Here is a 24,351-nt window from a genome sequence, read left to right as displayed (position 1 = left end):
CAGAATATGAGTGAAGTAATAACTACTGTTTAAAAGATACTGTGTTGTGAATTCTACATTTTAGAGACTGCTAATTAGCCTGATAGCTAAGTGGTTTAGTTTACCGTCTTACAGTAAATTGTTGGAGGAGGCTGGCCAGCATTGAGTTTCAGGTGCATGCAGATAGACTTAAAGCATAAATAGTTGTTGCTGCAACAGACAGTGAGATTGGCTTGTTTCTGAAGAAGTTGTGCTCGACGTGCAGCCCCTTTACCCTTCCATATCAGTATGAGGTATGAGCAATTCACACCCAAAGTGCGCGCACATAGTTCTAAAGCGCTTCTTAGTACTAAACTGAGTTATTTTTCACTGTTTATTGAGACTAAACAGTCAGATACACACAAAATAATGTAAAAATGCCAGTCTTTGCAAGTATTCACATAAATACAGTCAGTTATGTTTTAAGTGAACATAAACAGTTCAGAAAGAAATGCATGTGTATAATGGATCTATAATGTATTTATGTGTTTCAGGTCCTGAAAACTATAATGTGTTTTACATCTATAATGTGTGCCTTACTGAAACCTGGCTTAAACCAAATGATTATTTCGGTCTAAATGAGTCTACTCCATCAGGATACTCCTATAAGCACGAGCCCCGTCTGATTGGTCGTGGCGGCGGTATTGCAACTATCTATAGAGAGATTCTCAATGTTACTCAGAAAACGGGTTATAAGTTTATTTCATTTGAAGTACTTGTACTAAATGTTACGCTCTTAGATGATAGAAAAACATCCCTATTATCTTTAGCCTTGGCTACCGTATATAGACCACCAGGGCCTTACGCTGATTTCCTAAAAGAATTTGCAAATTTTCTCTCAGATCTATTGGTCAATGTCGATAAAATATTAATTGTTGGAGATTTTAACATACAAGTAGATAATCAAAATGATACGTTAGGGGCTGCGTTTATAGACTTATTAAACTCCTTTGGGGTTAAGCAAAACGTTACCGGACCAACTCATCGTTTTAATCATACACTCGATTTAATTATATCACATGGAACCGATCCAACCGATATAGATATCATTCCGCAAAGTGATGATGTAACTGACCATTACATGGTAACTTGCATATTACGTACCCCGGTAATATATCATGCTGCGCCGCGTTATCGATTAGGCAGAACAATCCTTCCATCCACCATAGATAATTTTTCAAATTGCTTATCGGATCTGTCTCAGCTGCTGCCTGAACCTAAACAAACAGTTGAACTAGACGAACTAACCAGCACTATGAGCACCGTTCTCTCTGGAAAATGGGATATTGTTGCACCTATGAGACTAAAAAAGGTCAGAGAGAAAATTAAAGCACCATGGTACAACAATACTACTCGTGTTCTAAAGAGAGAAACCCGTAATTTAGAGCGTAAATGGAAACAAACTAATTTAGAGGTTTTTAGAATCGCTTGGAAAGACAGTACGTCACGCTATAAAAAGGCCCTAAAAGCGGCCAGGGCTGAGCATCTCCGCAAACTAATAGAAAATAACCAAAACAATCCTAGGTTCTTATTTAACACCGTGGCTAGACTAACAAATAAACAAGCGTCACCTGAACAAAATATTCCGTTACAGTTTAGTAGTAATGATTTCATGAATTTTTTCACTGAGAAAATAGAAAACATCAGATCCACAATTGTAAACGTTCAATCTTCAATCGCGCCTTATAATTCAGCCTCGATTATCACCCCGCAAGAACAATTACAGTGCTTTACAACTATAGAACAAAAAGAGTTAAATAAATTTATCATTTCCTCTAAAACAACAACATGTTTATTAGATCCCATACCAACTAAACTATTGAAAGAAGTGTTACCTATAGTGGAAGAGCCTCTCCTCAATATTATTAACTCGTCTTTATCTTTAGGTCATGTTCCAAGAACATTTAAATTGGCAGTTATAAAACCTCTCATTAAGAAACCACAATTAGACCCAAATAACCTAGCAAATTATAGACCCATTTCAAATCTTCCTTTTATGTCCAAAATATTAGAAAAAGTTGTGTCTGCCCAACTGGGCTCTTTCTTGCAAGAAAATGACACCTATGAAAAGTTTCAGTCTGGGTTCAGGCCGCATCATAGCACTGAAACTGCGCTCGTTAAAATCACAAATGATTTACTCTTAGCTTCTGACCAAGGCTGTATCTCAATACTAGTTTTACTTGATCTTAGTGCTGCGTTCGATACTATAGATCACACAATACTCTTAGATCGGCTACAAAACTATACCGGTGTTCAAGGACAAGCATTAAGCTGGTTCAGATCATACCTATCTGACCGCTACCATTTTGTCTATTTAAACGGAGAAAAATCGATCATAACTCCAGTAAACTATGGAGTGCCGCAAGGATCTGTGTTAGGCCCTCTATTATTCTCAATATATATGCTGCCACTTGGAAATATTATAAGGAAACATGGAATTAGTTTCCATTGTTATGCTGATGACACTCAACTATATATTTAAACTAAATTATCCAAATTGACAGAGTGTGTTAAAGATATAAAAGATTGGATGACGCACAATTTTCTTTTATTAAATCCAGATAAGACAGAGGTAATACTTATCGGTTCAAAAAACCACCCACAAAACCTCTTACAATACAACTTTAACATAGTAGGGTGTCCTGTTACTTTATCCTCTACAGTAAAAGACCTGGGTGTTATATTAGATTGTAACTTGTCTTTTGAAAATCATATTTCATATGTTACAAAAACAGCATTTTTTCACCTTAGAAATATTGCTAAATTACGTAACATGCTATCTGTTTCTGATGCAGAAAAGCTAGTTCATGCATTCATGACCTCGAGACTAGATTACTGTAATGCTTTATTAGCTGGTTGTCCTGCATCCTCAATAAACAAGCTACAGTTAGTCCAAAATGCCGCCGCTAGAGTTCTTACTAGATCAAGAAAGTTTGACCATATAACACCAATTTTATCATCACTACATTGGTTACCTATAAAGTTCCGTATTAATTACAAGGTATTGCTACTGACTTATAAAGCCCTAAACGGCTTAGCTCCAGTTTATTTAACGGATCTTCTATCGCCCTATAATCCATCGCGCTCTTTAAGATCACTAAATTCGAGGCTTTTGGTCATACCTAGGATATCTAGGTCCACCAAAGGAGGGAGAGCATTTTCACATCTAGCACCAAAACTCTGGAATAGTCTTCCGGATACTGTTCGTTGCTCAGACTCGCTCTCCCAGTTTAAAACTAGATTAAAGACGCATCTCTTCAGCCAGGCATTCATATAATACTTTAATCTTACAGTTAAATCCGGTCTCTACTTCATAAACGCCAGAGGAGAACTGGCCCCCGACTGAGCCTGGGTTCTCCCAAGGTTTTTTTTTTTCTCCATTAGGTCACCTAATGGAGTTTTTCGGTTCCTTGCCACTGTTGCCCTTGGCTTGCTCAGTTGGGGATGCTTAAATTGATTAATCGATTCACCAGTGCTATTGATCTGCATTATCAAACGTGGATGTTTTACACCAGAAACAAACACTGATGTACTATTTTATTTAATACTGTGAAGCTGCTTTGATACAATCTGTATTGTGAAAAGCGCTATATAAATAAAGTTGACTTGACTTGACTTGACTTGTTTCAGGTCTTAAAGTGACCTAATATACCTGCTGCCAAATTATGAGATAATATTAAAAATATCTATATGGCAGTTTTACCCCATGCTATGGATGTCAAAATTGTAGCCAGTAAAAATGCTGAGTGGCTAGTAACTTTGGAAAACCAATAGCTACAGTGGCCCTGTTGACACACATATTCACACACACACACACACACACACACACACACACACACACACACACACACACACACACACACACACACACAGATATACATATATACACATATATATTATCAGTAATTTTTTGAAGATACTGTATAAACAAGAAGGTACTATCAAACAAAAAATACTTAAAATTAATCAAACATATCTCCCTTTAACTGTCAATTACAAACATGAATTGAATGTTACATTATGTTCATATAGCAAAATAGCACAGCAATAATTTTAATGATAACTCACTGCTGAAACTAGATCAGGTCTAGGCTGGTTATTGCTGGTTTGGTGCTGACCTAAGTTGGTAGACCAATCCTGTTCACCAACAAAACTTACCATGATGGTGTTTGGAGCAGTAAAGGTAATTGCAAGAATCCAATCTGCCTGAAAACTGTAAAATGTCAGTAATATCATAATAATGTCTTATATCTGCAGTGCAAAGGGTTCTGCTGTGTTTTAGATCAATAAGTCACAAGAATAGGATACTGTAAGTGGTGTGATTTAACACTTCCTAACAGAGCTTCTGAATCTTAAGCATTCACAGTCACAACGATGAGGTGGCAGGAGAACAGGGTCTTACCTCTGGGGGTTTGGCTCATTGTGCTTGTCTCTCTCATGCTTGATCATCCTGTAGCGGCCGATTCTCACGTCAGGCCGAGACACTTTCATCCCATTTAGTGTGATTCTGACAGAAAAGGGGAGAACAATAGACAAAAGTTATAGTTAGTGTCTATGAGGTTTCATAATATCGACTGACTGATTGGCCTTACGCAGTCAAAACATCGTCTAATGACTGTCATAGTCGTGGTGACAGTCGGTTTATTTTGTGTTCATCTTCCTATACGTTCAAAGTATGTACCAAAATTGATGAAGAACTTACATACAGTGCTATATCTTTATAGCACTGTATGTACTTGCATCTAGCCCCAAATAAAATAACCATGCAATGCAAAATTTAATACAACAATACATTTTAATATAACATTTTAATAATAATAATAATAGTTGTTAAAATATAATAATAATAATAACAATAATTATTATTATTATGGACTTTTTAATAATAATTCAGAATTGTTCATAATAATGATAATAATAATATTAACAATTATGTTTGTTGTTGTTGATGTTAATATTATTATTGTTATTGTGGACTTTTTAATTACTGAAAATTGTTGTTGTTGTTAATAATAATAATTATTATTATTATTATTATTATTATTATTATTTTTAAAGATCATTTGGTATTGAACTTATTTGGTATTGAAGTAGGCAGACTTTACTATCAGTGACTTGTGGCTTTCACTAATTAAACAATGAACATCAATCAGCTATAGCTAATCAAAGACTCGTTAACCCACACGAATGCCAGAAAATGTCAAATGAGCAGAAAACTAGGCAGAATTAGAAAAACAAAGCATAACAAGTCAGTAGCCGAGAACTGAGTCGGGAATGTTTGCTTAAGAGAGCAGTCAGACCACGCAGCTCCACACACACCCAGGCTGAAGTACAATCCCATTTGTTTGAGTAACTACAGCTTAGAGCGACTCAGGATTGCTTGAACAATCCAACCATTCTAATCTCCCTGCTTGGCTCCAGGTCTTGGCATTAGTGCAAATCTTATGTTTGTCATGTGAGCATCGTGTCATTCGAGCTCTGAGCCTCGCGTTGCATTTCTGAGGGATGACGCCTTTCTTAAAGCATATGATTAGATGGAAATCCTTCCGAGGAGAATAAGGGCATGCCTATTTCCTGTGTGTTTGTGTGCGATTTTATGATTTATAATTTTTTTTTATATACAGCATATATATACCTCATCCTAATAATACAAGAGCCTTGCTTTTGTCATAAATAATGTAGCTAGGAGGATTGAAGGTAATCTCTGGGCATTCTTGACCCAGAAACAGAAAAGAGATTTCTGAGGGCCTGAGATTATCATGAGAGAAAAGACAATGTAAACAATAAAGACGACGGCATAAGAGAGTGGATTTGTAAACGTCACTGAGGACAAAACTTGATGCGTGACAGTGACCACATTTGCATGCAAATTCATTTGATAGTTTGTAACCAGTTCTTTGTCCATTTTAAATCAACTGTAAAACAAGACTGTGCATTATGGTTGATGCAAAATACTTCACCTTAGAAAAAAGGACCATGTAGAGCGATGGTGCTTTGATACTATATTACTGAATGATTATCATGTTCCATGGCATTACCATATATTTAATCATATATTAATGAGATTTACAGGGTATTCTCAAGTACCAAAGTATTAACACGAGCCAAAACATTATAACCAGTCACAGGTGAAGCGAGAACTGGATCTGGTTCGATGAGTCTGTGGAGGGAGTTTGATGCTCTGGGCAATGTTCTGCTGGAAACCATTCATGTGGACGTAAATTTGACACATGCCACCTACCTAAACATCATAATAATAATTCATTACATTTATATAGCGCTTTTCTCGACACTCAAAGCGCTTTACATACAAGGGGGAATCTCCTCAACCACCACCAATATGCAGCATCCACCTGGATGATGCGACGGCAGCCATATTGCACCAGAACGCCCACCACTCACCAGCTTATTGATGGAGAGGAGACCGAGTGATGAAGCCAATTAATATATATATACTGTATATGGGGATGATTAGGAGGCCATGATGGACAAAGATGCCATGGTTACACCCCTACTCATTTCGAAAGACATCCTGGGATTTTTTTGTAACTACAGAGAGTCAGGACCTCGGTTTTATGTCTCATCCGAAAGACGGTGCTCTTTGACAGTATAGTGTCCCCATCACTATACTGGGGCGTTAGGACCCACACAGACCACAGAGTGAGCACCCCCTGGTGGCCTCACTAACACCTCTTCCAGCAGCAACCTGGTTTTCCCAGGAGGTCTCCCATCCAGGTACTAACCAGGCTCAACCCCGCTTAGCTTCAGTGGGCAACCAGTCTTGGGCTACAGGGTGATATGGCTGCTGGCCTACATTGTTGCAAACCAGGTACATCCCTTCATGACAATGGTGTTCCCTGGTGGAAGTGAAAGCCTCTTTCAGCAGGATAATGCACTCTACCACACTGCACACATTGGTCAGGAATGGTTTGAGGAACATGATGAAGAGTTCAAGGTGTCGCCTTGACCTCCACAGTCCCCAGAGATCAATGCCAATTAAAGTGTCTTTAAAGGTGAAGTGTGTATTTTCTGTACTATTTGTGGTTATATTTGTGATCAAGTCAGACCCAGGACTCATAATGTCTGATTCAACGATTCAAACAGCAAAACCATGCAGAGATATTATTAAAAATCATGAAACATTAGGCAATGAGAAAAGAACCTGAAAAAAAAAAAAAAGATTTACTATCTTATACAATTTTAAAGATGTTTAAATATTTTACTGGACAAGACAAAAATACTGATTATGAAAACATTATTTTGCAGTCTAAGAACATTGACTATTTATGAATGTCTCATATCTGAATTTTTCTCAACTGCATTGCTGGGTGAGAAGCTATTTTAGTTCTTCTGCTCTGATTTGAGTTTTGGCTGGAATCAGTTCAGTTCCAGGTATTTGAAGGAAGCATAAAAAGATGACAAAAAAGCTCAGATAAACGTGTCCATGTTTGTAATTACTATTTGGTTGGCTCCTGTTCTGGACACCTGCAGTAATTTGGCTAAACAGCCGTGAGCCTCAAGTAAGATGCTGGATTTGTGTTCATTATTATGCATATTATACACACATATTCGGCGAGCATTTTCATATCATACTGGGCGATTCGATCGCAGCAGTGTTCCTTGAACTCTCTGGCCTTTCACGCTCGGCTCAGACAGCTGTGATTACGCTGGGGCCGCCACGCTTTTGAGAGTCGTCTGATTGGGGAAAAAGTAAAATGCTGTGCTGTATAAAGACCTTAGAAATCCATCTCAAATATATGATGTGACTTCTTTGCCACTGCATAGAAGAATTATTATTATTTTGTTTTTTTTTGGTAACAAACAAAAGATGCTGCTAAATGTATCTCAGCCTTAGAGGCAAACAACGCATCAAAACACCTGCAGGAAGAGAGCAAAAGTGGAAAATAGTTGGAAAACACTCATTACTCAAAAAAAATAAAAATAACCAGAACTCAAGCATTACTATTGTTCCATAAGTGATATGATGCAATATCTAACGCTGTTTCTATTAGCCAAAAAGTCAATTTTTTAATTAGGTAATGTTTGCCTGAATGCTGATGTAATAATGAATAGTGTTGACTGGAGATCTGTTTTTCTTGATTGAATTAACTGAGAATTTTTCTAGATGTCCTTTCTTTCTTTCTCACTGCAGTTCGTTTAATTGCATTAGACCCTCGGAGTGGAGGGGAAATGGAATCATTACTATTACTTCATGTCTTGCTGGCAGTGCAGAAATGGGAAAGGAGCAGGAATAAAAGATAGGTCAGAGATATAGGGAGTGAGACAGACAAACAGAGGGTGAGGAAAGAGAGGGAACTAGTAAGAGAGAAAGGGAGGGATAGATGAGTGGTCATACAATATGGCAGAATGGCTGACCTTGTCTGGCTTTCTTCTTCCATTGCAGCCCTCCCCAAACACACTACCCTTCCCTCTCTGTTTTTTGCTCATCAACTGTTTGGAATAAAATAGTACTGTACTGATTACTGTACAGAATATACTGTATAATTCATAATAGCTTTTTAATACATAAAACAATATTTAATAAGCTATTTTGACTGTTATTTTACAGAGGACTACGAGTGCCAGTTAAAATTACAAATGAATAGATGCATATAAACATTTAAACAATTGCAACTTTGAATTTTTTATAAAACATACAAATTGCACTCCAACTAACTACTTTGGGTTAAATTTGATATCATGTATTATACTCGTGTATCTCTACATGTCCCTGGAGTGGCACACAAACTCAGACTGGGACTGTTGAACGCTGTCAAAAATAGACTGCTCGTTTTAGTCCAATCTTCCCAAGAGTTGTTCATAACTATAAAATTTCAACTTAAAATCCGCAGTGAAGCACACCTGTCTACTACCTTACATTTTCTCCTTTCTGCACTGTAAGGGAAATGTCCCTCCAGGGCTTCCATTCTCTCCAACTACACAGATGTTGATAATCAAAGAAAGAATGATGGGCTGTTTCTCTGTCCACATGGCTAGAGGGGAGAGCAAAACTCTCCAAAGGCTTTTTTTAACTTCGTTTTTTTGTTTCAAGCCAGTCTGATGGAACATTTGCTGTGCATGAGGCCAGGACACAGTCATCTGAGTCCACCATGCTCCCTCACACATATCCCTTTGGGCTATTTCTATCCACAATGACTTCACTCTACGAATGCATGCAGCCATGACCTTCTGTCCAGCTTGAAGAGCATGATAGTGACTGCTCTATCCATTAAGAAGGTTTTATAGATAATGCCTCTTCTGGTGACTTATTATTTTAAAAACAACATTATTATGAAGCTGCCGTAAGATTAAATACTTTTTGACGACAATTATAAGGGATTGTCCATCTGGAGTTTGATAGCATGGCTGCCGTCCAGATATTGATCATAAATAGAAATACTGAAAAAGGACACCAAAACACAGCCAATGAATAAATAAAGCGTTCATAAATAAATGACAAAATTGTATTACAATATGAGCACTACTGTTCAAAAGTTTGGTTTCAGTAAGATATTTTTTAATCAATACAAATTTTTTTCAGCAACACATTAAATAGATTAAATAGAACACATTAAATAGAAAGTGACCTTAAAGACTTTTACTTAGTTACAAAAATATTGCTCCATTCATCAAAGTGTCCTAAAAACGATTTCAACATAGATAATAAAATGTTTCATGAGCACTAAATCAGAATGATTCATATTAGAATGAATTCTGAAGGATCATGTGACACTTAAGACTGGAGTAAAGATGCTGAAAATTCAGCTTTGCCATCACAGGAATTAATTACATTAAACATATATTAAAATAGAAAAGTTATTATAAACTGTAATAATATTTTACAATAATACTGTTTACTATAAACATAATAGCATAAAAATTCAAGCATAATAGACTTGAAAAATCTTACCAACCCCAATCTTTTGAATGTTTAAAATGTAGATGTTTAAGTCAATATATAGTATATGTTTGCCATTATAATCAGAGTGAAATTGGCTATGTATGACATGGTGAAATTGTTTACTAAACTTAAAGAATATTTTCATCAAAAGATAAAAACTATGACCATAGCAAAAACAGTGTAAAAGTTAACAGTTTCAGTGCAGCTGCAAAATGACCCAACTGACCCCGTCATACATTCAAATAAAAAAGACAAGGGCAGAAATGGCTGCAGTAGCTTCTTGCCAATGGTGGCTGACCTTTCCTACTCCATTTCAGAGTGGCATCTTTGATCCGGCCTGCCACCAGTTCTTCCTTACGGCTAGAAAAGACACCAATGAATCAACTGTACTACTGCAGGATCAGCTACAGCAAGAAACAAGGATTCTGAACACTAAATCCAGCTGCCTTCACAAAAATAAACTAAAAAACCAAGTCCACAGAGACGGTCCAGCTACAAACAGTCCTCTTCTAAAGCAACAATGGCAGAGGGGCACGTCCGCACAGACTGACAGATTTTAAGAAGCTGGGCTGCAGAATTTCGAGCTTAGAGAGAAGGATGTTCATTGGCACTTGGGCTCACACTGTCAGACCGGTGAACTTCAAATAAGTGGGAAGAGAGGAAGTTGTTCTGACAGGAACTGGGAGTCCCTGGAGCCCCAGCAAACTGGTTCCAGAGAAGTGACAGTATGTTTGAGTAAACCTCCACCCAGAGGACCTAAATGGACGAGCGTCTGAGTCTGTGCGTGTCTCTCCACCAGTCAGACGGGGAATTCGAAGCAGAACACACAGCTGGGTCCACAAGCCATTCACTCTTACATCTTATCTTTGAAGAACTGCTCACAGCTGACTATATCATCACCCTTTCTGTGAAACAGCACACATTCATCCTTCAGTAATATATCAAAGCTGAATATCAATTCACAGTGGCTTCAAAAAGTGTTTGATAGAACTACATTTCTCAGAAGCAATTTTACAGTTACTGGTCCCAAGCTATTTTTTTAGTGCGTGTGTAAAGTCATCTATATTTTATCATTTAAATTGTAGAAAATTATTTTAATGAAATTCTTTGCTTTAAATGTGTGCTGTATTTAATTCAAATAAAAATCACCTCATTTTTGATCTTGCTTTGTCGTGAACCTAATTTTCTCATGATTTGGACATGAGCTCATTCCTATGATCTCAAAAGTTGTTTTCTCGAGATCTTGACTTAAAAGTTGTTTTCTCTTGGTTTTTCTCCCCATTTTTTCTTGTTTTCTTGGCATTGACTGCATTATGGATGAGCTGATTTGTTATTAATTCGCTTTCGAGAAGGCGGCTACAACTTTATTGTTGTAGATACACTGAGATCACAAGAAAACAACTTTTGTTTTGTTGAGATCTCGTCTAGACAACAAGAATAAAAAATGAATGCATGGCCACTTAACATCACTGTTTAAAGACAAACACACACACACACACAAAATGGGGAAGCAGCACAACCATTTTCAACATTCATAATAATGAGAAATATTTCTTGAGCATCAAATCAGCATATTCAAATGATTTCTGAAGGATTATGTGACACTGAAGACTGGAGTAATGATGCTGAAAATTCAGCTTTGCCATCACAGGAATAAATACAATTTTAAAACCTATTAAAATAGAAATCAGTTATTTTAATTATAATAATATCTCATAAATGCATAATAATAATATTAATAAATGCAGCCTTGGTGAGCATAAGAGACTTCCTTTGAAACATAAAAAAAACCCTTACTGACCTCAAACTTATGAATGGTAGTGTGTTTAAATATTGTATCAACATCAGATGAAACAGAAATTTAAATATATACATTTTTAATTTGTTGTCCTGGCAAAAGTGCTCATTTCAACACAACTAAAATGAGCAGTAAGTAAGTCCAAAAAGATCAACAGATAATAAATATTCATGAAATATATATATAATAAGAGCCACAAAAATAAACTCCTTCAAAATAACATTGAGTTATTTATATCCTCCAAATAAAAACAGCTCAGTTCAGGAGGAGATCTCAGGGGAAGCTATTGCTTGTTCATATCAAGCTATAATGCTTATTTTGATCTAATTGTGTCACAAAAGCAGTTGGCAAAGGCAGAAAAAGATAATGGTGTGCTTTATCACACCATCCAGTTTCCGCCATATACTATCAATGCAACTCCAAACAACTGAAAAGAGTGACATATGGGACATTTCTCCACGAGTGTTATCGCTGTTGCAAGAGCGTGTGTGCCCTGATATACTGCAGGTTTTTCTCTCTCATCACCTGAGCGGGGAAAAATGATAGCTAGTGAACACGCAGCTATTCATTATCTGGAGAGACAGGCATCAGGCAGCAGAGCATCATCTATTCACACGTTTCTGTCTGGACATGGTGTAGATTTGTGAGCGGCGAGAATAAATGGCTCCTCCCTGCAGAGCTGCATAACCCAGAGAAAGAAAAAAAACCTAGAAACAGCGCACGAACACTGTTCAGCGACAAAGAGACTGTTCCTGATGACGCACGCTTACTCATGACTTTTTAAAAGCCTGTCTAGAACATTTTAAACAGTCTACCAGTCCTCAAAACAAAATGACATCCCAAAAACAGGAGAAAAGATCTGACATTACTTTTGTTTTATCGTGACTTTAAAGGACCAGGGCTAAGGCACTTATAAAAGAGAAAGATGGCATATTTATGGACTTACCTGTTGTATATGTCGTCATCTTCACCTCCCCAGCCCCAATACTCATTTGGGAAGCCATTGATTTTGAGGAACTGTTTTCTGCTAAGGCCGGACACCCCTCCGAAGTACCCTGCATAGGGCAGCCTGCAAGAAGTAACAGAGCACAGTCATTTATTCAGTTGATACACATTTCAGCATTAAATCTGAGAGCGCAATATCATCAATAACATTTTCGCCTATAATGACTGCCTCAAATGGTATATTCTTGTCTGGAATGTATGGTTAAAGGCTTTGGATTCCCAATAGATTTGATTTTTGATTGAAGTCTAGAGTGGGAACATCATTCTGTAGGTTCAGTTCTCTGAACTGAGCCCTTTAGTCAGCCTACACTGTAAAAACTAAAGGAGCCTCAAATATCCTGTCGGATACTCAAGGAACTTCAAAATGTAATTTTGGTGCCTCAAAGCTCTTTCTCCTATAGTAGGGTTACTGGAGGAGCATTGACAATCTTTGAGGTTCTTGCTGGAACTTATGGGATCCTTTAAGCACTTTGTATTTAGTTCAGAGGTTCTGGAGTCACCTTTTCATTACCATGAGACCTCGAAGTGCTTTGGGGGAAAATAGAGGAACTTGAATGCGATAGAAGGGTTATTGGAAGATCTTTTAACATTTAAGTGGTTCCTGGAAGATCTCTTATGTTAAAGCCAGCATCTGGAGGAACCCAATGGTTCAGTGAGGCCAGAATAAGATTATTATTATCCTATTATTATTGTTATTATTATTACTATTATTATTGTTATTATTATTATTATTATTATTACAGGCTATACTTAAATTTGATTCAGTATACATACCAGGTGAAAAAGACGTACTATTAAAAGTATTAAAAATGTACTTGAGTGTGTTTTTAGTAGACCTACAATACAAATATACTTTAATGCATTTTTAATAGGCTACATTTAACAGTAGCTTACCTCTTTTTCACTTGGGTAGCATTCATTTAGTAGGCCTATAGGCCTACTTTATTAAATAATTTAAACCTTAAACAAAAACACAAAATAATAATAATATTAAAAATATGAAGAAGAAGAACCAGGAGGAGAGAGTTTTATTCTGTTTTATTTTATTCGAAACTGCTGCTATTCCTCTGCTGTCGTTGCTTCAGTGATGCTCGCGCTGCTCGCGCGCAACAAAGCTCAGCTGATCGACGTCATCGGGTTTGAAAGTAACGGCTCTCCTCATCAAAGCTTCCGCCGTTTGTTCGGCTCTCCGTTACAAGGTTTGTAAACTCGCCAAATATATATAAATACAGAGTATACTCACTATATATTCAAACACACATATATATATAAACCAAATTTATTATACATTACTACGTTTTTACAGTGTTTACCCCTCGTTTATGGCACACTATCTGGTATGAAGGTTTTAGCCGCGATGTTAACTAACGTTACGTTGATCTAACGAACAAATGGAAATTATTGACTTATTGTCTTAGATTGATTTAGTCATTCAGTTCAACATATTCCTTACAATTGTGTCGTTAAATTGCTGATATAGCCTAACTAATTTAGCTGAATAACAAAAGCAGGTTAATATAGTTTGGTATGTTTTTGTTTAGTCTTACTTTAACTTACTACATGTGCCCTCATTCTCTCAAATACCATTTTAAAGCCATTTATGGTCAATAAATATTTTGCTTTGTTCTTTTGTTTCCCCAGAACAACCATTCCATTTCAAAAATAATCTGAACATTTCAGTGGCAACATTGAATTACAGTAAGTTACCTGCACCACATGCAGTACTTTATTACTATGAACTTTCTCTGTGTAAAATTGTATTGTTTGACTGTGACTGTGTACTTGTGTTTTTTTAATCAGTTTTTCTCTGAAAATCTTCCCTCATGCTCTCAAATCTCATTAATGTTACTCAGAAAAATAATATCACATGTTTGGTTCACAAATAATGCTATGCATTTTTTCTTATATCTTTATTATTTGCATTTATATAAGACATTTTAACTCTGAATTATAACTTCAAGTTTGTTCTTTTTCTACAAAACAAAAAAAGGAAAAAAATATTTTATGGCTCCAGAAGACTTACAACACAACCCATAACACATGAGTTGTGAACTCATTGATTATTTTTAGGATCTTTTCTGGGACATTTTTGGAGCTTAACCATTTTTACATAAATTGTTTCATTGAATTGAACCAGACAAGTGTACATAAGAATGGTTTCATGAATGATTTACACTATTTTCTGCGTGTGTTTCATACAGTGTCAGCGATCGGTGACTGGGGTTGCATTATGCCTGAGATCTGCTTTTGGGTTCCACAGACAGAAAGTCAAACAGGTTTGGAACGTCACAAGGCTGAGGAAATTATTTAAATTTCACAACTATCAGTTTAATAACCTTACTAACAGTACATTTTGTACTTTGCAGAGATCTCGGTAAGCTGAAATACAAGTTTGAACAAGAATAAAAATCCTCCTGTAGACCTGAAAATCACTGAAGTGCCTGGACCATCCACCAGAAAAGAGGAAAAACAAACGGAAAACGAATCTGCGGCACCTTTTCACTTTTCTAACTCGTTAAGTACCTCACACCAACTTGGTCCCATAGTGACATTTTTGACCACAAACGAAATTGCTGATCGTGTGAATTCTTATTGAAATGACTGAATTCACCAGTGAACATTCACAGAACAACAGATCATTTTACTGCACCTTAATACTGTTTCCAGGTCGAAGCCTCTACTTCCTCTATCTTGTTTCACTAGTTCACACTTACAAATAAGTTAGATAGAATAAATGCGTATTTGGCGTGCTGTCCGAGGAGAGGGCTCCGGGCTCGGTATTCGGCCCGAACCCAGAGTACTCCCCCCGTATTCCTGGCTGTAAAGATTAAGCCAAGAGTGAGGAGTCGGGGTGGTGGAGGGATGCTGAAAAAACTGTCAAGGAATATTAGGTGAGTTGACAGTGTGGATATATATATACTTCTTGTCATGCTGATTAGGGTAGACGTAATTGTTTGATGACGAGTAGATTGGATTGCTTATTTGAACGTGCTCCTCCCGAACTTTGTTTATAAAACATCATTTCATGAGAATACTCAACAATTTATGAACACTGTTGATTCAAGTCACACATTTAAGCTTTTCAAAAGCCATAGTGTACATTACAGTCTCCAGTCTCATGGCATCCCGGACTTCAACATTTTATGATTCAAAATAGCTGAATAACTAACCATCTGAGATTTCGGTATAGAGATAAAGGTTAGGATCATAATTTTCAGGAATATTACAGCACAATGAGTGCATATTAGCACTGTTTGTTTGTTTGTTTTTGGCATCTCATAGAGCTTCTGGACTTGGAAACAGTGATGTCAGACTTACCATCGACCTGAAACACAAATGTGTTAAAGTTAAGTGAAGATGGACATTTTTAATCAGTCAAAATGTTTGGGTTTTTTACATTGTTTTATTTTGTGGAACATATGTGTTTCCATGCATTTTGTTGAGATGTCATTTCTTGTTTATCTATTGTATGGTTGATTATTCATGTTGCTTATGTATTATATTTTTTGTGTATTCATTGATATTAATTGTTAGCTTTTTTTCCCATGTGCATGGAAGTGTGTGTATAAAAATGAATATCAAATATGTAATAAACAATTCTTATTTTGTATTTGGTTCAATTTGTTTATTATAATAGAAGTTAAAGGTAACCATAGTAACAACATGAAATTAAATATAAAAAAAAATGAAATTTGGTTCCTGGAGGCACCCAAAGTGGTTCCACACAGTGCCTTATATAAGAGTTCCTCAGGAAACTTGTGTGGTTCCTCAGAGAACCACCTCTTTTTAAAGGGTGCCTAGAGGATCTACAGATGGTTCCGCCGGTGTGGCAAAGTGAAGAACCCCAAAAGGTTCCTCCAGGCACCTTTTATTTTTACAGTGTACCGAAGCATTAGAATTTGACAAAATTGCATCTTGTATGAGTGATTCTAGAGAGCCACTGAGTCCTCCCACAGGGGATTCGACATTTTCAAATGATATCTGATCCTTCTTTCAACTGTCTTTCATCAGTCTCCTGGTTGCCACCCCACAGGCCCGTCAGTTAAGCTACACAACTCTAAGAAGGCCCTGTAAAAGCTTAAGTGCGCCGTAAACTGTAGAATCCGTCTCCGCTTGTAGGAATACAGCTCACGGTGCAAGAGGCCACTGTCAGATGAGAATTATCAAAGGAATCATCGTCTACAGGATTAAAGGCTGATATAAATATACATACTCCATTGCGATTCAAAAAGGATGAATTAAAAGGCCTTGGTGGTTCTCAAAATTAAGTCATGTTTTTGACCTTTAAACCACAGAGCGATATGAAACCACAGATTTACATTTCAAGCAAGTGTTCGAAGCCTTCAAAGAAATGCTTACTTGATGAATATAGTCTGGAAAAGCATTAAGTGGTTGAAAAAATTGTCTCCATGTCTTCTCTTTTAAGAGGCCCACTGGGCTATGGGCTGGCAGGTGCATCATGGGTATCCACCCGGGGTTTGCCTTGGGCTACTGCAATGTGTACCAATGACAGCAACCACATCCACCCACGCAAACAAATGTGCGACATAAGGGAGAAAGAAAAGCAAGAACCTACAGGCACGCGCACACACACACACACACACACACAAACACACACACTCAACACTTGCTTGTGCACGCAGCAACCTCGCGTTAAAAGACAACAAGCTAAAATTAATGAGGCCATCTGCTACAGCAGCAGTCTTCACAGAAACAGTATGGCTGAAGTTTCTTCACACACTCATGGTCTGAGAGCGTGCAATTCTCTAAAGGTGCCCCACTTATTAAATACAGCAATGTTAAGGCCTCCTCAGACTGGAGACACAAACCAATAGTGTGAATCAATCACAGAGAAAACAGAATTACTATCCCACTGACAGTTGAAGGCAGTTCACGGCTCGGAGAAAGTCAGTGGCATCTGTTTTGTAACATATTGTCTGGCTGTCCACAGAGAAATAAAAACCAAGTTCAAATTTTGCCACAACACTAAGCAGGTATTGTAGTTTTGTTAACTGCTGAGACAGAGCTTTGGTGAAACGTGGCTCTGAATAAAAATGAAGGAAAAGATTGGGTCTCATTCACTAATAATTGCGTGCAGTGGATTATTTCGTATTTATACGCACAGGAGAGTTTCTCACGAAAAATCTCCGCCTAATTCACAACGCGTTCGTACGCAGATGAATTTGTTCTTAACATTGTTCTGTTGTTAGTGAATTCGGAGTATTCTAAATGAGCGGTCGCGTCTCATTTGCATAAGACACGCCCAAACCATCTCCATATAAGGGCTTTCCACACTTGCTTTTTTGCAGCCTTTCGTCACTCTCGTCAAACTTGCAGCTGTTTGCAGACACGCTTTCGCCCGATCTTTGAGCAATGCCAAGTGTGCCATTCTCAACAGTTCTCACAATAAACACCTTTTATACAGACCCAGATTACAGACCTCTCCTTAGCCAGCTGTACATATGCGTATATCTGCGTTATTCAGAGAAACTTTGCACCTGAAGCTATATCATTTTATATGTGGATGATGTAATACAATTAATGCAACATACTTCAATATAATTATAATCGTATTCAGAAGTTATATTTCATCCTAACACGACTATAAGTCCGTACAGAGTAAGTGCTTTTTGTGTACGAGTGGTTTCAGTTGTTCCAATATTTTTTTTTGCAAATTCCGAATACATTTTAATACGCATTTATTTGGTGAATCGTGCTTTGTTCTCACAAATTTGTGCGTATGCGCACTTAGTGAATGAGACCCATCATTTTCTTATCAATGGCCACTGATGCTTCTAAGGCAGTCAATAAACAGGTTGATTTTACTGCCATACAAAAGCAAAATGCAGTAACTGCACCAATAAATTTAAAACTGATAAAAAATATATAATGTGTACAATAATACAAAACCAATTAAAAGCATACAAATATAATTATAATATATTATCATCATATAATTATTATTTGGTTGTTTAAAAATAAATGAATAATAAATGAATAACGGCAACCACTTTTTAATCCTGTTAAACTATCATGAAATGTGTTATACATTTCAATTCAACTGACTGGTAACTATTTATTGGACTAACTGGTCTAACTTCACTGCTTACATTTTAAGACAGAGGCGTTCCCTTTGTGTGAATGCAAGTGAATTCCCAGAGGATGACAAAGGAAGGCACAGAGTTAAGATTGTCTTGGCCCTTTCAGCCGCTCACACAAAGACAGGATATTAAACACTATGGAGCAAAGGCCAACGTGTCTTCTTGCCGACAGAAGACAGACAAAATGAATTTCAAGTTCGACAATATATATAAAAAAAACATAATACGGAGGACCTTCACCAGTGTCCTAATATCTCCAGCTATTACTTTTAAAGAGAACTGGTCTGTCTCGGCTAAAAAACCGTCTGCCTTGAAAAATGAATACATATGCTTGTGAAAGCTCCAGGTCTGTCTAGACTGCCACAGCACCTGACAAATGAACTTTTGATACATTATAATTCAGCGGCATTCTCAAGATGACAAAGCGTCATAAGACATATAAAAAAGCAATTAATCATCAGAAGCACAGGCTTTGACAGGCAGCCCTCAAGCTTTGGCTGTTTGATTAACTGACTCTGTTCTCCACAAAGAAACAATGACAAATACAGACATGCCGTCTATTAATATGTATGTAAATAGCAACAAATGCAGCCCAGCATATCTGTAATAAACTCAGGCAAAGCCACAATTCTACAAGGATATTAAATTCATATAAAACATGCCACTGATTTTATTTTATTGCATTTCCAGGCTTTATATGAGAGTTCTGATTATTTATGTAACAAAATAGACCAGAATTATAAACGTGAGATAAAATGATGTATCATATACTGTACAGTGTGTCAACGGATTCCTGCTCTTTGTGGTTCCCTCAATATTAAATATGTTACCTGAAGCCGAATTTGTCCATGGCAATGGCGAAGTGACGGGGCTGGTCGTAACAGTGGTAGAGGTTCCGGTCGTCCATAGGGATTAGGTCCACATCACTGAAAATGAAGCAGTCGTATTCTGCATCTTTCAGAGCCTCCGTGTAGCCAACATTAAGCAGCTTGGCCCGATTAAAGGTTTCCTCACCAAGCTGAAACACAACAGAAAAAAAAGACCAAATAAATAAATAACAGCTCAATTGCTATAAGGATGGGAAAAAAACCTGAAACTCTTTATATCTCACTTTATATAATGATAATAAGAATGAAAAATAAACATAACATTTATTTATTTAAATATGCTATTATAAATGTATATATTTACCGATAAACACTTAACAATAAAGTTTTATTAGTTAACATTAGTTAACGACTTTTGTTAACATGAACTAAGAATTAACAATAATTCTACAGCATTCATTAATCTTAGTTCAAGGTAATTTTAAATATATACCAATATATTATTGAAATCAAAGGTTGTATTTGTTAACATCAGATACTGTAATGGAACTGTGAACTAACATGAATGACAATGTTTTTTATTAACTAACATTAACAAAGATTAATAAATACAGCAACAAATGTTAACAAATGAGACCTTATTGAAAAGTGTTACCATTGGCACTGTAACTTTAATATTTTACTCTGAGATAGAGCTTGCACATTTCATTAAAATAAGCATTCAGCACTTTACCAATTATTTAAAATAATAATAAAAAAACATCTAAGTTAGTGCAATTAAAGTCTATAAATACACTGAATGGGAGGCCATGCAACATCATAACACCATGTGGTGTCTGAACAAATAATCCAGTGTGACAATAATCCCATGTAATCCTGTAATGCCTGAGATTTGGCCTAATAATCCAAAGGTGTGAACTACTGCCACAAATCTACTGCCTTTTCAGCGCAATGCTTGTGGATCAGCACTACAAAAGCAATATCAATGCATATTATGTGAGCCTTTGGAGTGGGGCATTCACTGAACAACAGCGGCTGTAAACAGTGATGAACGGCATTGGATGCAAACAGAAGCACCTCTCGAGCAAAGCTTTAGCAAGTGAAATCTTATTTCACGGCGCTGATGCTAAAAAAGTAAGGAAAATAACTTGATACTAAGTGACTTCTAGCTTCTATCAATATTTATCTTAACTTTAATTCTCTCAGAGGCCTACAGGAGAAAGGAACTTCAATATACCAGAGATAAATGGAGAAAGAGTGAGGGAGGCAGATAAGGCAATATCTTTAAGAGACGTAAAATAGATTTTTTTTTCACCAGAAAGGGTGCTCATTAAACATTACTGGGATAATTTTGACTAGTTTATTAAGATTTATTTCTTGTGAGGTGGCAGGCAGATCAGGCAAACACAGCAGTAGATGTCTGGTATTAACACACCTCGCTAAAAACGACAGATTTATAATAAGGACATGCTCACGACTTAGTATTTCTCATCCAAGAAACCAGCTCCAAGACGGAGGATATGTGGACATCATGAACAGATGGTTTTGAAACAAAAAAAAGTGTAATTATTTTTTCGAAAAACGATCGTCGGAGCTAAGCAATCATTCTTAAGTTTCAGCTGTGAGGTGTTTGGCTCGATTTGCATGGTTCCAACACGCCATGAAGTAGGGTTGATTATGAGACAGGTGTAGTACCTTCCCCTCATTAGCCAACTTGCACCTGTTCTAAGTCATTAACCTCAACAGGGACAATGGCTCATCCGGGGAGTGTAATATTCAGTGGTGTATAGTAATGAAGTACAAATACTTTCTTACTGTATTAAGTAAAGTTTTTTGATTTGTACTTTGCTCAAATATAAATATTTGTGTCTACTTCTACTTTACTACATATAAAAGAGAAAATTTGTACTTTTACTCCGATACATTTGTCCAGACCCTTTTGTTACATTTGCAGCTGCAAAGTGCAAAGCAATCCTTTCTGATCGGTCACAGCGATATCCAGTTCGCAAATGAATCTTTTGGTCAGTTTGGTTCCTATGAATTTGTCAAACTGGTTCGTGAAGAGGTGTGAATGATTCATTTCGCAAATCACGAATATAAATCTTGAGAAGCACAAGCACACCGAGCAATGTGTAACGGCTCTCCACTAATGATCTAAATTGAAGACGCTATTCATGTAAGTTTTCTTCTGTGTTTATTAAGGTAAATTTAGACTTAAACATTTTGAAATTGTAATTACGTGCAATATGTGACCGAACTCTCCCACCGGTGGTAGTTATGAAAAAGATGAAAAGCTTGTTCTTCTACATGCTTAGATGGACATCTTTAACCATTGCGCCTCCTTTTTTTCCATTGTTCTGCATCTTTCCAAATGCGTTGTCTGAACAAATTCATTCATCTCACTGTAGTTGTAAGTCTAGATAGTTTGCTTTATTTGTTGTAGTGTGGATCATATGTGCATTTGTAGTAGGACACTCATTTAATTGTTCAGTTCTTGAGTTAAAGGGGCAGTTTACCCAAAAAATTAAGTTATTTACTTACCCTCATGTTTTCCCAACAAGTAAATGATGATAGGATTTCACTTGGCACTTCACCTGTGCCATTATTTATCAAATGTACCTGTACTTACTTCCTGCACAGTACTTTTAATATAATTTACTTTAATGCTTTTACTTAATTAAAAGTACAGATACCGTTTTGGAAATTGACTTGAGTAAAAGTTAAAGTTGTTCATAAGAAAAATACTTGAGTATGACGATTGTATACTTTATACAACACTGGTTATATTATCCTATTATTTTGTATATATAAATACAAACATATGCATGTATATATTTAAGAAATGTGCATGTATATACTGTAAATGTATACATAATTTACTGTATATTATATATAAATATTTAATATATAAACAACACATATTGACATTCTTAAATATATACATGCATGTGTGTGTATTTCTATATTTGAAATAATTATACACAGTACATAAACATATATTATGTAAACACAAACGGTTATTTTGGATGCGATTAATCGCGATTAATTGTTGCCCAGCACTAATGATTTTCTGTTTTTATAAATTAGAAAGAGACACCAATGATCAATCAATGATTAAATGTATTGATGGTAATAATTAGAGTAAACAATTATTCTGCCAATTACTATCATAATTGGTGACAGACTAATTGAATCCAGATGCCGTGATTAACAACGCCCTTCAGCCGTGACTTATTCACGATACAGCACAGCTTCTCATACCGTATTGCTTACATATAAGATCTATGTAATGTTTTTGAACATCTCTTATGTTAAAATACAGTAAAAACGGTAATATATTGAAAAATTATTATAATTGAAAATAACTATTTTCTATTTTAATATATTTTAAAATGTATACAATATATAAAATGTTATTTCTGTGATGGTAAAGCTGTATTTTCAGCATCATTACTCCAGTCTTTAGTGTCATCTAAAGCCGTCGCATGCTATACTACCGATTCTGGAATTGTTGTCAAATACAGGCTATTTTACCTGTGTATAAAACATACAATATGCTTCAAATGGTTATTCATATATGTTAATATGCACTACTTTAACAACAAGACAAGGCGATGTAGCTGTTGTTGGAAAAACTACCAGTCACAGCAGCAATTGTTCTCCCCTCCACCATGTTTAAAGTTTATGGCGCGTCCAACTTAGGAACCTGCGTGTCAAAATTATCCTCGAGCTTCCAAAAGGTAAATACAACTTGAGAAAGCGTTCATTTCCGATTTTTAGAAAACTTTATTTATGAAAACTCTGTATGTGAAGGCAGCCTAATTTCAATAAGCTGATTTAGTGCTCAAGAAACATTTCTCAGTTTTATTAATGTTGTACATAATGTTTTATTAAACAGTTGCTTAATATTGTTGTGGAAATTGTGATAATTTTTTTCAGGATTCTTTAAGGAATTGAAAGTTCAAAGGAATAGCATTTTTTGTAACAACTTTTGTAACATTACATACAGTAGGCCAACAGTGCATCCTAGCTAAATAAAAGTATTAATTTTTATTTATTTATTTTTTAAATGCCTATTTGACCGTAGAAAAATCCATACTGATTGACGTGGTAACAAAAAATACAAAATAAATAAGTTAAAAACATGGCATTCTCTGGAATACTTTAGAGTACCATGTAAAATACCTTGGTACATGGTTATATAAATCCTCATATAAGTTTGATCTATAACCCATTACAAACTGAAATGTATGTCCACTGAAGGTTGTTTCAAATTGCAGTCATTCTTAGCTCGAGCTCAGTAAATAAAACAGCCTCCCTCTTTCCATCAGTACCACACTGAGAAGTACGACCGACTCTGTTTCTTAACCAAGACTTAAACCACTCAGCTTGAGGTCTGAGAGTCACATCGGCCTCCAGCTAGAGTCTCCTTCTTCTATAAGCTTATCGTAACCATGTCAGTTGCTCAATACTTGCTCACTGAGAAGCAATTAGCTGTATTTTTTATCTGATGATCACACTGATAGCTAATCACAATCCCTTGCTCGCTCTAAGTCATGAGGCAGGATTCTTAGCGGCACACTCAAGGCCAACCAGGGAATCCTACCCGGAGCCCGTTGCTATGGAGACAGATTAGGACCAGGGCTCATCCTGAGAGATTGCATTGTGAATTTTCTTGTGCAGGTGTGTGTGTGTGTGTGT

The 24,351-nt window shown here is 36.3% G+C and overlaps 1 protein-coding gene across 1 annotated transcript in view; it reads right to left on the bottom strand.

Moving 5' to 3' along the window:
- Positions 1-24,351, bottom strand: part of b4galt2 (UDP-Gal:betaGlcNAc beta 1,4- galactosyltransferase, polypeptide 2) — a 139,935-nt gene that overhangs the window by 7,169 nt on the left and 108,415 nt on the right. The window contains exons 4-6 of the mRNA XM_081373641.1: positions 19,654-19,841; positions 12,664-12,786; positions 4,421-4,525 (exon numbers count right to left, since the gene is read on the bottom strand). Of these exons, the coding sequence (XP_081229767.1) occupies positions 4,421-4,525; positions 12,664-12,786; positions 19,654-19,841 (416 nt within the window). The remainder of the gene's footprint in view (positions 1-4,420; positions 4,526-12,663; positions 12,787-19,653; positions 19,842-24,351) is intronic.

The sequence above is a fragment of the Scardinius erythrophthalmus genome (genome assembly GCF_964197995.2).
Source record: "Scardinius erythrophthalmus genome assembly, chromosome: 9".
NCBI classification, from domain to species: Eukaryota; Metazoa; Chordata; class Actinopteri; order Cypriniformes; family Leuciscidae; genus Scardinius; species Scardinius erythrophthalmus.
This window is presented reverse-complemented; position numbering and strand designations above follow the sequence as displayed.